Here is a 15,873-nt window from a genome sequence, read left to right as displayed (position 1 = left end):
AAGTAAAATGATACTTAAACACTTCTTCAATAACATAAGCATACTTCACAATTATACATACATATATATATATATATATATATATATATATATATATTCACATCTATAATCCAATTAGAAGTTCTTAAACACATAATCGATTACCAAACTATCAATTATCAATTACCACAATTAGCTAAACATATGTCACATATCATTTATCATCAAATGCACACATAGCCTAATGCGACTCTAATGCTTCAACTTCATGAATGTCACCCTAGACATTTCTAATGCATGTGGTACCATCTTCTTTATTAGAGTATCTCACCTCTAATATCCTTCTTTATCAGACAAATATAATCCGATATACTTCTTTATTGGAATATCCAATATCCTATTTAATTCATGAATGCATGTATATGTTTTTCATGAATTCACTCACAGTTATATAGCATAAAGCTCTTCATTTACTATGTGGAACACTATCCAACATACTTCATCTTTAAGATTTAACAAAACCTTAATATTCTTCATTTATACTTCATACATGATTAACAATCAATTAACGATTAGCAATGAGCATTATAAGCATCAACATGCATCAACAATCATGTAAGAATACCATTATCATGAAGAATAAGACACTGATTTGAAATACATGCAAAGGAAGATAGCAGATGAAAATTTGTGAAATTTGAAGTATTTTTCGCCTGGGGCGATATATTTTCGCCTGGGGCGGAAAAATTGCTGAAGAAACTGGTTTGCTCTCTGTTCTGCCGTTTCAGGCGAAATTCTGGCGCCTGGGGCAAAACTGCTTGCGTTTTCTACACTAAATCACCCAAAAATCTCATTTTTCATGTTATAAATCCCAAAAGAGTTTGTATTCAAGCATAACAAACATGGATAAACACAAAAGGACAGTTCATTTCTCAGATCCACATCATAAACATCGAAAAAGTAAAGATTGAACACTTTTTCATCAAAACTCGCAAGAACACAAAGTTCTTGAGTTTAATCTTTCATAAACTCGTTTTTTAACCATTAAATCCGTCCATTAATCATGTTAAAAGCATGTTAAACATATTAAGAACCTTAGGAACGATTTCCATCAAGAAAATCCGATCTAAGCTAAAACGAAAATGGGGTGGAGGAAGTTCGGGTGAGGAGAAATCGACATTCTCCCCTTCCTCGGGTCACCCACGATTATGGAACCTACTCTCATACCTGGATTCGAAGAAAACACGACGAAGATCTCGAATCTCTAGCTCTCCCTTTGTCCTAGCTTCACTTGAGCTCTCCTCCTCTCTCAAGAACACAAGAACATGAGAAATGAATTTCTCTCTCTCTTCCTTGCCCCTAATGGGCGCCCCCTCACACACACTCAAGGCCCATTGGGCCTCAAGCCCAGTTGGCTTGGCTCAATAACACGTTAACTCTCACTACTCGCTTAATAACTAAAGTACTCGATAAATAACTCAAGTTATTAACTTAATTAAAATTCTACGTTAATAAAATATTTTAACACATAAAAATTAATAATTTGAAAATTGGGTCGTTACAGAAAAAACCCAAACCCAGTGGGTGTGGGCGTGGGTGTTGTTTTGCCACCCGAACAACCTTTGGGTTTGGGTTTGGGTGATGATTTCGGGTGTGGGTTTGGGTGATGATTTCGGGTGTGGGTTTGGTAAGTGTCAAACACGCACCCATGGACGCCCGTTGCTATCCCTATTCACCACCAGGTTAATCTCGTTCGGTGGTCAGTTATGACATCAAGTGATTCCAGCCCTCTATTGGTCGCAGTTGCGAGGGATCGAACAGTGGTCCTCCCTACAAAATTTAACGTCAATCACCACAAATGGATCATAAAGATAATGAATAATGAATCATAATATTTTTAATTGAAAAATACAATTAATATGACATAATTATACATAATTATATACCGTTATACTACAATTCTTTTTTTTCTTTTGGTACATTCGTTATACTACAATTCTACAAATGGATTAGATGAAAATTTTAATTACATCCGCATGACCCGCTCACTATGAAGTAGGAATGTAAATATTTTCATAATTATATGAAATAATTATCTTTCACTTCTTCCATCACCGTGACCAGCTCACAATGAATTAGGAATGAAAATATTAACAATTTAATCTCTTAACAAAAATATAATAATGTCATTCAACCACAAATACTATAAAAGGAGCATTAAAAAAAAATTAATAATAAAAGGAGCATTACTCTATACATTTTTAACGCACTAAAAATATGCTAGAAGATTGGGGTTCACGAAGATTGAGGTGGATGTGGATTCTATTGTTGCGATTCAAGAGCTCAGGACAATATTGAAGAAAGTCCTTTAGGAAGATTTTCAATAAAGAGAATTCATGTTTGATGGGTTTGAAGTGGGAAGAGGTAGTACATCATACTTACCGTGAAACTAATCAATGTGGATGTTTTAGCCAACATTGGTTTCACACTTGATCCTAATTCCTAACATGTTTCGATTCTAAATGATATTAGCTGATGTTTTGAAAATAACCTCCCCTCTATAGGGTTGTACTTAGTTAAGGAGGTTTTGGTCTAGTCCCCCTCCTTTTTTTTTGTATCTCTATCCTCATCTATATATATATATCTTTTGAGGCAGTAGCACTTTGCTACTCCTCTTTTTTTGTAAAAAAAAAATAAAAATAACGACCCCTCCATTGATTCCTGTGTAGTTCTCCTTTTCGTACTTCAGCCCCATTGCTATAAAAAAAAATTAAAAACAAAAACCCTAATCAAACTGTAAGTTGAGTACCAAAGTCAAATAGAAGCTGATCTATAAATGGAAGACCAAAGAAACGTGATCAACACTCAACAGATGCTTATGGACATGAAGATTGCGGATCAGCCTCTACTGCTTAAATCAGCCTTGAAGGTTTAGATGGTAAATAATCGAATCTTATATGGTTGATTGATCATTGATGTAAGGTGTGGAGGGGCTCATTAGTGGTTATGGCCTTAGGGTCCGTTTGATCTGCAAAATATAAATACTGGACAGAACAATACAAGATAGAACAACACACGACAAACGTTTAAGGTATTGAACAAACTTTGTGTTGTACGATGTTTGGTGGACAAAAGGTTATTTTGGTATTTTAGACAACTTGTGCTGAGGACAAAAAGTTGTCCCATGGTTCTGTGGAGGACAAGAATTTCAATTTTTGTCCTGTCCCTTGGCTGCCAGTTTGTCCAGTACCAGGAACAACTTTAAAATCAAACACAGTACAACAGAAATTGTCCTGTCCAGTCCCTTATTTTTTAGCAGATCAAACGCACCCTTAATTTTTTAGGTTTAAGGTGTTGGACTTTCATTCTCAAACATCAGTTGAAAATTAAACATAAAGTGTGTGAAAATCAACAACAAAATTTTGTTATTAATTATTATGACCTACCCTTTTCCATCTTTCCACGATCTTAATTTTAGCTTTCCTCCTAACTTACATTACTAGACACTAACTTTTTCACCTGTTCCTTCTATGATGAAATCGAAGTGACGCTCTTATGTAAATAAGATTTATTTGTTGGAAATGCTTCTAGACAATATAGCTTATTATGCTACTAACACAATAGAACTTCAAATGCCCATAATTATTTTACTAATCATGGATTACCATAAGCTGAAGAGATCTCAAACCAGAATAGAATTATGTATTGTGACAAAATACCATGACTATACACGTTTGAAGTTTTGGTGCTCCTCTTTCAGTACGAGCAACGATCTGGTCAATAAATTTAAAGCGCAACTAATGCTCAATGCGGCACTAGCTAGTATAACAATTGATGTTACCATTTACAAGAGAAAAACTGTCAGACCGTCCATGAACCACACCGCAACTTTCCAGATGCCATGCAAACCGGTTCAGGAGCAAGAAAAGAATCAGGTTCCACAACAGCAAAGTTGCACTATTTGTCATTGTCATGTTAAGATTGATGCTAAAAAAATTCTGATTCACTGGATTAGAATCCTTACATAATGAACCAATAATGATGTCTCGCCCTGTCTAAGAAACTGTGCTCTCAAAAGAAACCTGGAATTGGGCAAGATGCCTGGGCTTTGTTGGATTTGATGAGGCAGCAAGACCTTGAAGCATCCTTACAACATCAGAAGGATCATCGAGGAAATACTTGGCCTTGCTAGGCTTCCTTCCTACGGTGCAGGCAAAAATATCCGGAGCTGCTGGTAACGATGGGCACGAGACTGTACTCAAAATGCTTTCAAACATGTCTTCATCAGACCTATCATCTCCGATGCACATCACGAAATCCGGTGGATTGCCGCCACTAACCATATTCAACAGAACCTTTTCAGCTACCAAACCTTTGGTTACTCCCTGCAGAGAGCATATTCATGACATCAATTAAACAATTCAAGCATCTATTTTCACTTAATATAAATAGAGGAAGATGCAGGGGAGGAACTTGAAAAACTATACCTGTGGCTTAACTTCAACAATATGCTGACCTCTCTTAACAAGTGCTGGTTCATTAGCAAGAACACTTTCCAAGTGATCCAACAATTCCTTGGCTTGGCAGGAACCAAAATCCGGGTCTGCATCTTGATGATGCCACACCAATGCACTTTCCTTAATTTCGATGTTAGATCCATCCGTTGCTTCTGTATACGACTGCATGACGGGTACCACTATCTGTTTCCAATCAAGGTCCGCAGAGAAATGACTGGTTTCCCATTCAGAGTCGCTATTCCACCTGCAAATGAAAAATACGTTAGCATTATAATTTTACTATTTTTTTTAAGGTCTGAGGAAGAAACAAAGGTGACATTACCTTAGGAAGTACCCATGTTCAGCTGCAAGTCCAAGCAGTTTGCATGAAGTGAACCATTCACTCAGAGAATCTCTTGCCCTTCCACTAACAATGAACACAATATTCTTGGTATCATTACACAGAGCATTAAGCACAGATATGACTTCAGGGCTGGGGGTTTTATTAATAGAAGTTTGTGATACAATAGTGCCATCATAATCAAGAAAGATAGCCCTTCTAGTGGTTCTTTTGTATGCTGATACAATATGGTCAATGGATAACTTCCTAAAACCGTGAGAAAGAGAAATAACTCTAAACCCCAACCCCAAACCAATTCCCCAGCACCTTTTTGTATAATGATCTTTGCATGCTCTCTCCAAATCCTGCATAAAACTGCGTGCCCAATATGCCACGTCATGAGAACTAACATATCTATAGTGTTTCTCATGACGCAACTCCTTCTCTGGTTCCACAATAGTGAGGGCCAAATGCAGAGCATCAGCGACTGCTTCTATATCCCAAGGATTGACCCTGATGGCCCCACTCAGAGAAGGTGAACAACCAATGAACTCAGACACAACAAGCATGCTTGTCCGAGGACAATCACTTCTTCTGCCCACAGCTTCGTCCAGTTTTGGAGTTCCCTGCCTGCAGACAATATATTTGTATGGGACCAAGTTCATTCCATCCCTTACAGCATTGACAATGCAACACTCGGCAACAGCATAATAGGCACTCTTCTCAAAACGAGGAACGTGGCGGTCAATTATAATGACTGGCTGATAATCATTTGAACCATATCTATCATTGATCCTTTGAGCAATTGAATATGCTTCCTTCTTTGCTTCCTGAACATCCTTCCCTGAACCCCTTGCAGGATTTACAACTTGAATTAGGACAACTTGACCCTGCAAATCTGGCTTCTGCTGCAGCAGCTGCTCCACAGCGAGAAACTTCAGATTGATACCCTTAAAAATATCCATGTCGTCAACACCCAGAATAACTTTTTTATCCTTAAACTCTTCCTGAATCTCTTTTAGTTTAGAGGATGTAGAAGGAAGATTTAGTACAGAGTCAAGCCTACCCATGTGAATGCCTACAGGCAAAATTTTGATAAATATAGTGCGGCCGAAGTAATCAAGTCCTATATGTCCGCGCTTAGATTCATAGTCCAGACCTAGCATTCTACTGCAGCAAGAAAGAAAGTGGCGAGCGTAATCAAATGTATGAAAACCAATTAAATCCGAATTCAACAATCCCTTCAGGATTTCATCCCTTACTGGCAAAGTCCGGTAAATTTCAGACGACGGGAAAGGACTATGAAGAAAAAACCCAAGTTTAACTCGATTAAATCGTTTCCTCAAGAAAGTAGGCAAAACCATCAAATGGTAGTCATGAACCCAAACAAAATCATCATCAGGATTGATCACTTCCATGACTTTGTCTGCAAATATTTTGTTTGCAGAAACATAAGCCTGCCAAAGCGTGCGGTCAAAGCGATCACCGTGATCTGAGCATATAGGTAGCATATAATGAAAGAGAGGCCAGAGCTGCTGCTTACAAAAACCAAGATAGAACTTTTTCTGCAGCTCATGGGGTAGAAAGGTGGGCACACAATTAAAGTCATCCAGTAATTTCTGAGCAACTGCATCCTGCTCACCCATATCTATATCCGCCTTGAGGGAACCCACATAGATTACCTCAGTATCAGAAGAAAAACCATCTTTTAATTGTAATAGAATTGAATCCTCGTCCCAACTGAAACACCAGTTACCAGTTTCTATATCTCTTTTAGCCTGCAGTGGCAACATGTTTGCCACGATGATTTTCCGCTCCCGACATCCAGAAGAACTAACATCTGAATCACCATCCAGGTCGGAAATAATTCCAGGAACAGTCATAACCCTTGGAAGAGTTCTTGGGGTGTGAGGAATATTATCAAGGAAGTCTCCTCCACCAGCTAAGTCTAAGAGATTAGCATAGGATCTTGATGCCATTACTTGTCAAGGGACCTTTCTTCAATATATTCTTTCTACAAATTCATACAAATGAATAAATAAAACACAACATTTACAGCAAACATCCTATGAATAATAATATATCATGGGACTACATGTAAAAATTTGATCGATACTGCATCCCATAAATAATCTCATAATAATTCATTTCAGGCACATTCAATAGCTCTGTTCTTACATTATTGGTTGATCAAACTACTTAACCAAATGCTATTAGTGCAAGTTTAATAATTTAAGCAGTCCATATCGAGGACTGCTAAAACAAATAGCACCAGGAGTTGAAGGTAGGTAGATGAAAAGGCAACGTATGTATATGTAACAATAGGTCAACCAGGAATACTATAACATTAACTGTGTTCACTATCATTGCTGCCAACAAAATTGTTGTAGAAGCATTTATTTCTGTATAGGCTCCAAAAATTGAGGAAAGTAACTTTACTTGTGAATCGGCCAAAATGAAATGAGAGCAAAAAAGAAAACCAAAAAGTGAACCTCTAACGACAGTTATATATGATGTTATAATTATTTCCAATAGATGAAGCCAAATCCTCACTTTCTACCATTTTTATAAGAATAAAACACAGTACCAAATGAATATCATGTAAAAGGAGACCTCTTTAATATTGACACTATGCCAGAAAACAAAAAATTAAAATTCACAAAGAGAAGACATTTAAATTTTTTACCATCTTACAACAAAGAGAAGACATTCTAATTGTGTTCACGACATTCTACTTCAATCTAATTGTTTATCCCAAAACATGAACCAACAAACACCCACAAAAATATTGATTCACTTTGAACATGATTAGATAAATGGCATAATGCCATTTCCGCATATCTATAGGTTGTTGAGCAAAAACAAAATTACAAACAGATTCTGCTCCCAGCACATTACAGTTGTCAAACAGCAAAGCATGTATAATTCTATTATTCCCAGCAAGAAGGATTTAAGAAAAAAATTTAAAATCCAACTTCAGGTGCCATCACTTTCAAAATTTAAGATAATACGTATAAAACCATGAAAAATAAACCCTTTATTCAATACAAACAAATATGATAATCACCACATCCAAAAAACACATAATGGTCCAAAAAATTTCAATCCAAGTACATTGATGAATTATACCCTACTCGAACACCCTCACTTTCTTATCGTAAGAAAGCTTATAATCCCTTCAACTCCAACAAAACCTATCTAAAGGAAAGCGAAATCAAACTTTTCCACTTCCAATTATCTTGACCTATTATTTCCCAAACAAAAAATAATAATAATTATCAACAAAAAATAAAGCACAAAGTGTAAACTTCAATGAATCACAAAAAACAGTACAAAACGCAATAAAAAAAATTATCACAAAAAAAAAAATAGTCACAAAAAAAAAATTGGGGTTGCAACTGTTAGATCCAAACACGATCAGAAAAAAAAATTACAAAAACAAATCACACATAATAATAAGACTTTAACACTGATACATAAACAAATTAAACTATTATTCACATTTGAAATTCCAAGTTTAACAAATTTCAAACTCAGTACAACTAGTATTCAAAAATTACACAAAAATAACGCAAAAACGAAACGATCCATAGTAGTATTTGATTACAAACATAGCAAAATCAAACACAAAAACGCCAAATACTATAGAAAATCAGTAACAATAACAACAAATAATTCAATTCAATGAACGGATCAATAACCAAAAATCACAAAAATGAATATAAAAACAGAAAAATCAGTACTCACAACTTGAAAGAGAAAGTGAATAGCTCTGAGTTTGAACTTATCGGCGACGGTAACGGCGAGATTCCGGTGAGGTGAAGTGGAGAAACGCGAAGTGATGAGAGAGAGAGAGAGAGAGAGAGAGAGAGAGAGAGAGAGAGAGAGATTTGAGTTACGGAGAATGAAAGAACAAAATAAGAACGGCAACTGCAACGATTTTTGGTTTTATTATTATTTATATTATTTATTTGTTAGGGTCAATGTAAGAATAAGGCACTCCATGGAAATGGATATGGTAGTTTTTAATAATATTAATTAAATAATTATTATGATAAAGATTGGATTGGATTGGATACAAATTTATTTTTTTATACTTTTTTGCTAAATCTTTACCACGGTTTGTTTTTCTAACCATGGTTTGGTTTTGATGGTTTTTCTTCTTCTTCTTCTCCTCTAAATTTTAGTGGAGTATTTCCTTATTTGTATTTTTTTCCTTTTTCTGTTAAAAAAATAGAATTTATTGAATATATTATTTTTTGTAAGTTGTTTAGCGGTTAAGTGGAATGTCCGAGATTTGAATCACTTATAAGTATAAAATATCCGAGATTTGAATCACTTATAATTTATTGAATATATAAAATATGATATAAAATATGATATGATATTTTTACCGACTGAGTTAAATTCACGGAAACAATTTATTGAATATATTATATGGATGTATGTATATTAATTTTATGCTAATATCTAATAGAAAATAAGTATTTGTGTTATAAGCGAAATACATAATTATTATTGGATGATAGTTTAAATTTACGTAACTTTTTTTATACTTTTAGAATTTAGTTGGGTACCGATGTCATAGCCCAATTTATATAGTCGGTACATATCCTATTTTATACATACACACACGCATATATATATATATATATATATATATATATATATATATATATATATATATATATATATATATTATTTCTCTGGTGAGGTTAACTCAATTGGTAGGGACATCACACTATATATGCAGGAACCCGTATTCGAATCCGGGACACTCTACTTATTCATTTTTAAGTTATATTTTCTAGTCACAAGGCTAATTACAAAAAAAAAATATATATTATTTCCCTTTAAGTGTAGTATATTTTAATTTATTTTGTTTCTTTATCACAAAAATATTTTGTTACGATTATTACCTATGTGAAGAGAATATTTTGGTTTTTTTTAGTACAAGAGAATATTTTGATTTTTGTTGGTACAAGTAGAATATTTTTGATTTATGTCGTGTACGTGTGATTTACATTATTTTTATTCTCTTTCTATATTTGACTATTTTTTCTGTAAGCAAAATATATTGTATCCCTTTAAAAATGGTTTAACTTATTTTTTGATAATGTTTTAATTCATTGTTTGTGTGCGTGTGTTGTTTTACACAAGGTTGTCAGAACCGGATCGGTTATCGAATCGGCGAGCTCACCGGTTCAAGGTTCAATTGGTTGGACCGGGTTCAATCAGGGTCGAACTGTTTTTAATTAAATTTATATTTTAATTAATATATAAATAAATATATATGAATAATCGCTCAATATTTCATAATTTCACACATTAAAAAGATAAAATATCACAAGTCAAAATAAAATAAAATTTATAATTCAAATCAAATGAAAAATAGATGAAAAACAAAAATCTTTCCTATTCCTACGACGTCGTTATTTTGTTTTAGATTTTTTTTTTTACAAAAATAAAAAATTAAAACGACGTCGTTTTGCACTATTTTTTATTTTTTATTTAAAAAAAAATCTTCAAAACTGCTTGAACCGCCGGCCAGTTCGCCGGTTCAACCCGGTTCGACCCCGGTTCACATATTTTTTTGCCGGTCGGTTTCCTATCCGTTTTTTGCTCAAAACCGAACCGCTTTTATGACTGGTTCACAGTCCGACCGGCCGGTCCGGTCCGGTTTTGATATCCTTGGTTTTACATGATTAAAAAGCTGCGTCAAAGTGGCATATCCTTTTATCCACATCCTTATCATTAGCGTGGTTGAATATTTTACTCTAACAAGTTTTTGAAGTACAGTATCTTACGATATATTTTATCTATAAAAAGAAAGTATATCATGAAAAGATTTTAATTTGTAAACGTGTAAACTACTTTTACGGATATATCTGATCAATTCATATTATGTAGATATATTTGTAGAAATATATCTAGGAATTTACATATAAAAGTGTCATTGTATTATGGTTATGGTTTAATTAAAGGTGAATTTTTCGGTACACATGTTATGTCGATGTGTACCGATATATTGCTGATGTGATTAATAAGTGACACAAGTATTTAATGCAGATTTTATTTCTTGATTAAGTTTATTTTTATATATATTAATCACTGCTTTTTAATATTTGCAAATATATCTTTCACATAAATATAATCATCAATCATGTTCCACAAAATCAAGGCTCCATCAAATTTTTCAAAATTTTAAACTTGTTTTTAAGCAAACATTTTTTTAAAGAAGATTCAAATATTTTAATATTATTATAATATTATTCTATAAAATAATATGATTTTAGTATTTTTAACATCCCGACACTTTTTTTTTTATAAAAGAAGCGCATGTTTTCACAACTTATTATTATTGTTATTTTTTTTTACTTAAACTTATTAGGCTTAATTAGTAAAATGGTCCCTTAAAGACATTTTTGGTTTCATATTGGTCCCTTAAAGAAAAAAATGTCTGAATAGGTCCCTTAAAGAAAAAAAGGTCCGAATAGGTCCCTTAAAGACATATCCGTTAATCAGTTTAGTCCTATTTAGACCTCTTTTTAGGGACCAAACTGATTAACGGAGATGTCTTTAAGGGACCTATTCGGACTTTTTTTTCTTTAAGGGACCTATTTGGACCTTTTTTTCTTTAAGGGACCAATCTGAAACCAAAAATGTCTTTAAGGGACCATTTTATTAATTAAGCCAACTTATTATTATTGTTATTGTTGTTATTATTATTAATATAATATTACTAGTTTATAAAGTTTAATGTAGTATTAATTTATTTACCGTTTATAAAATTACATTCATTTTTTCTAAAAAAAGAAAACTTATAATTTTTAACATGTTTGTATATTTTAGTGTAATTTTTTTTATGAATAGTGTAATATTGTTAATTTTTAGAGATTCACAATATTATATAAGGTTAAATAAATTTCTTGTTTCTGAAAAATTACTAAATTTGTTTTTTCATCTTCATAAAATAAATGTTATATTTTCATATGAACTAGGTTTCTTAATCACGTCTAACCTGGTGGTATTGAAATGTTTGATTGTCGAAATTTAAATTCATAAGTTTTTGTTAGCCCAGTTATGTGATATTGAACCACTTGATTGAAAAAAATTGAATTCTTTAATGAAAGTAACCATAATTAGTTAGGTTTGCATATGAACTATGTTTCAAGTTGAAGTATTTAATCTATAAATTTTGATTTCCTTAGTCACAATCGACATAATTAGTTGAGACTTAATAGTCATTTAATCTGAGCTAGGTTCAGTGGTGAATCCAGAAATTTTCGCCAGTGAGGGTTTAAAAATAGAGTATATGTTTTGACTAAAAAAAATAATTATAATTTTTTATAAAATACACAATTATATTGACAAAAAAAACTCTACATAAAATTAAAACTAAACACAATTTTTCTCTACGAGATTTCTTATTCTAAAAATATTTGATGATATTTTCACTATCAACATTATAAAATCCGTCACTCTCTCTTACTAACCATAATTCAAAATAAGTAAAAACAAGAGAAATAGACAAAGAAATCAATGCTTCCATAAATTAAAAGAGATGAACAGTACATTTAAGAGAGAAAATGTGTATTGTAAAAATAAAACAGAGGGAAATTGTGTAAAAATTGAAAAGTTGGAGTAGTGAAATATTAAAAAGTGAAATTCTGGTACACAGTAGACGTGTTGTCCACGATGTACAGACACTTGTCGTAACACATGTCTTAGCAGTAAGAACAATAAAGCAGAGCATTAAAACATATACTGAAAAGCATAAACAACACACCAGAATTGTTAACCCAGTTCAGCACAACAGCCTACTCTGGGGGCATACCAAGCCAGGGATAAAGTCCACTAAATAGTATCAATTCGGAGCTAAACTCCCCCGTTTACAACTCCTCACTTAATCACTACCCGTGCTATACTTTCTACCTAAGACTCACCTAGGTATGAGGCCTTCCTCAATCCCTCTTCAATCACAGACAGTGATTGGGTCAACGGAACAATTATGAACAAACTAGAAGACACACTTCCATGACAAATACCTAGCCAATGACTAAGTTCGCAATTTGAAGTTGCTTAAAAGCTTCCTCCAAGTACAATACTCAACTCATTACCTACAGGTTTCTGAGTGAGGACATGGTGACCATCTCACAACCCGAGTGGTTCACTTTACACCAACTCTCCTAGAGAGTGGCTTAAAGACACGAAACCCTTAAAAGACTACATCTTTGATATTCTATTTTAACTTCAAGTTTCGGTAAATAAAACAGGGTTAGCAGCACCCTTTAAATAGCACAACCTCGTGGGCTTTTCACAATACTTCAGCTCCAAGAAATCTTCTAGAGGAAAAATATATTTTTACTAAATCTTTCTTTGCATCAAAATATTCCTCCCATAAATATATTTGTTGTAAATATATTTTAAAATTAAATCTTCTAATCTTCTTGAAGCACAAAGATTTATTTGAAATAAATCTTTTATATTTTCTGCAGCAATCTTCACAAGATATATTTTTGAAACAAATATTATATTTTCTAAAAGTTATTTTATTCCTTTAGAAAATAGAACTAGGGTTCGGCTGCCTTCAGAAACAATGGACCACGTGCGCCTTGTTGTGTAAGAAACCACGAAATAATTCTTCAATCAAATCTTTGAAAGATTGGATGTAAAATGTAACACCCCGAACTAACTACCCTTAAAAACGTGATCTTAAAAACTTTTTAAAGATAAGTAGCCGGAGCGCTACGGAAAACATTTTATAAAACGATCGTGCACACGACACGAAACGTCGCAGCGGAAAACATAACATAAAGGATTTTCAAAACAATGAACAAAATAGTTCAAAAGATAAATCATTTACATAAAACATAAGTTAAGATGTTCGCATCGATATACGACGGAATACAAACGATCCCCGACTCGATGTTACAAACTACCAGAGCACTAATATACATCTCAACCAAACTAAACTTAACAAAACTATACAAAGGTAGCCTACACTAGCTCCTCACCCAAAAGTGCTCCACACCAAAACGATCTGCAGCTAAAACTCGATCGAAACCTCGACCTGAATACCTGAACCCCCAAAGGTCCAGCACATAACAAATAGGTAGAGAGTTAGTAAACATAATCACATACATACGAATATAGAAACACACCTATATTCAACCTATCACATATTACTAACTCACACACATGCTTCCATAAGCAACACACCAGATAACACATACTCACAAATACACAACCAGATAGTTTCGCGTCGTTTCGGACCACACAAAGAACTCACATAACACATAACACATAATTGCACATTTACTCAAATGCGACTAATGCCAAACATTCAATGTCATGCCAACCTAGACACGACTAATGCATGTGGTACCATCTTCTTTATCAAGGAACTTACCATTGATATTCTTCTTTATTGGACAAGTCCAATATCCTTCTTTATCAGACAAGTCTGATATCCCTAAGTAATGCATGAATTTATGAATGCCATGCATTTACCAAACATATGATAATCACTTAGCACGAAGCTACTGCTCATTACATGGATAACATAATCCATTAAACTTCTTTATCAGGCAAACTGATATTCTTCTTTATCGGACAACCCGATATACAAACATACATATACTTCTTTGACATTTTATATAAATGCCATTACACAACACAATTATTAAACATATAATAATTCCAAACCAAAACGAAACCAAATACATGGATACACACACTTTACAAACATTAACAAAAATTGCTGTCACAGAGCTGTTCGCTGAGCGAATCCGTAGCGAACCCGTAGCGAACACGTAGCGAACACGTAGCGAACACGTTCGCTGTAGCGAACAGGTAGCGAACTACATCAGAGGGTTGCAGGTACATGGCGAACATGTAGCGAACTCGTAGCGAACTTATTCGCTAAGCGAATCCGTAGCGAATCCGTAGCGAACTTATTCGCTAAGCGAATCCGTAGCGAATCCGTAGCGAACTACACCAGAAAATATCTGTTCTTGAGTTTCTAAGGCGGTTTAACATTGATTCCACTCAAAAATACATCTAAACATGTTATAAATGCATAACAAGTGATCAATCATGTATATACCATACATATATACATGAATCAACAATCAAAAACACCAAAACACATCACACATACAAAATCATGTCAATTTCTTGCAAAATAAGCAAAGTTGCATAAACATGCAAAACCATCATCAAACATATACATATTCCCTCCTAGATGTTCATTAAGCATACTAAGATGAAAAGACATGTTTATGATAAAGAAACTTCACCCAAACCCCAAAGAAATTGGATGAGAGAGTTCAGGAATGGAGGCTAGACACCTCCCCTCTCTTGGATCACCCAAGCTTATGCTTAACCACTCTCACCTTAGATTGAATGACGATTCTTGGCCTCTAAACTCTTCTCTTGCTCGAGTTCTTCTCCTTGCTCTCCTAGCCAAAACCCTAGCTTAGCTTTCTCTCTTGCTAACTTCTAACTTCTCATGAAAAGTGAATTGTGAGACTATTCATGGTTTTGACTTGCTACTTATACTACTCTCCAATGGTCATGAACCAAGCCCAATAGCCTAAGCCCATTAAGCTCTCACACGCCCCAAGCCCACTAACACGACAAAGGTTTCGCTCACAAACTTATGTTCGCGATAAATAATAATAGGTCGCGTAAATAAATATTTAACACTAACCCAAAATATATGCAAATATATAAAATATCGATTTACTAAAAATCGGGTCGTTACAACTCTACCCCCCTTAAAAGAATTTCGCCCTCGAAATTACCTAAGAGATAAAACAGAGAACGAACCCTCAACGCGGCATCTTCGGTTTCTTGCATACCGGACTCTTGTGACCTTCCTCGCCACAATTGAAACAAAACACTTTCACCCGACAAGCATCGGCCTTGTGCCCAAACTGTCCACAATTGAAACACTTGTCGCTTTTCCTCGGGCAATCATATGACATATGACCCCGCTCTCCACATTTGTAACAACTTCCACTTCCTTGCTTCTTCTTTCCACTTCCATTACCC

General features: G+C 34.1%; 1 protein-coding gene across 2 annotated transcripts; it reads right to left on the bottom strand.

Moving 5' to 3' along the window:
• Window positions 1-3,651: 3,651 nt before the first annotated feature.
• LOC123920378 (probable alpha,alpha-trehalose-phosphate synthase [UDP-forming] 9) lies at window positions 3,652-8,878 on the bottom strand. 2 transcript variants are annotated; one of them, XM_045972651.1, is made up of 4 exons: window positions 8,563-8,878; window positions 4,819-6,829; window positions 4,467-4,740; window positions 3,652-4,364 (listed from the first exon to the last, which is right to left on the bottom strand). In XM_045972651.1, exons 2-4 carry the CDS (start codon window positions 6,792-6,794, stop codon window positions 4,035-4,037), a joined length of 2,580 nt encoding a protein of 859 aa, XP_045828607.1. In that variant the 5' UTR covers window positions 6,795-6,829; window positions 8,563-8,878; the 3' UTR covers window positions 3,652-4,034. The 2 variants fall into 2 exon arrangements, with proteins under 2 accessions (XP_045828607.1, XP_045828606.1); XM_045972650.1 differs by having other exon boundaries at window positions 4,819-8,059; window positions 8,563-8,769.
• Between the last annotated feature and the right edge of the window lie 6,995 nt (window positions 8,879-15,873).

The sequence above is a fragment of the Trifolium pratense genome, linkage group LG4 (genome assembly GCF_020283565.1).
Source record: "Trifolium pratense cultivar HEN17-A07 linkage group LG4, ARS_RC_1.1, whole genome shotgun sequence".
NCBI classification, from domain to species: Eukaryota; Viridiplantae; Streptophyta; class Magnoliopsida; order Fabales; family Fabaceae; genus Trifolium; species Trifolium pratense.
The sequence above is the reverse complement of the archived record's forward strand: the minus strand, read 5'-3'. Positions and strand labels throughout refer to the sequence as shown.

What these genes read in the sequence shown, in the direction of transcription:
- LOC123920378 (XM_045972651.1), bottom strand. Translation starts at nt 6,794, where the DNA reads ATGGCATCAAGATCCTATGCTAATCTCTTAGACTTAGCTGGTGGAGGA. An exon ending in GAACATGGGTACTTCCTAAG is followed by an intron (nt 4,741 to 4,818) that starts GTAATGTCACCT and finishes TTTCATTTGCAG; the next exon opens with GTGGAATAGCGACTCTGAAT. An exon ending in TTGTTGAAGTTAAGCCACAG is followed by an intron (nt 4,365 to 4,466) that starts GTATAGTTTTTC and finishes TGCTCTCTGCAG; the next exon opens with GGAGTAACCAAAGGTTTGGT.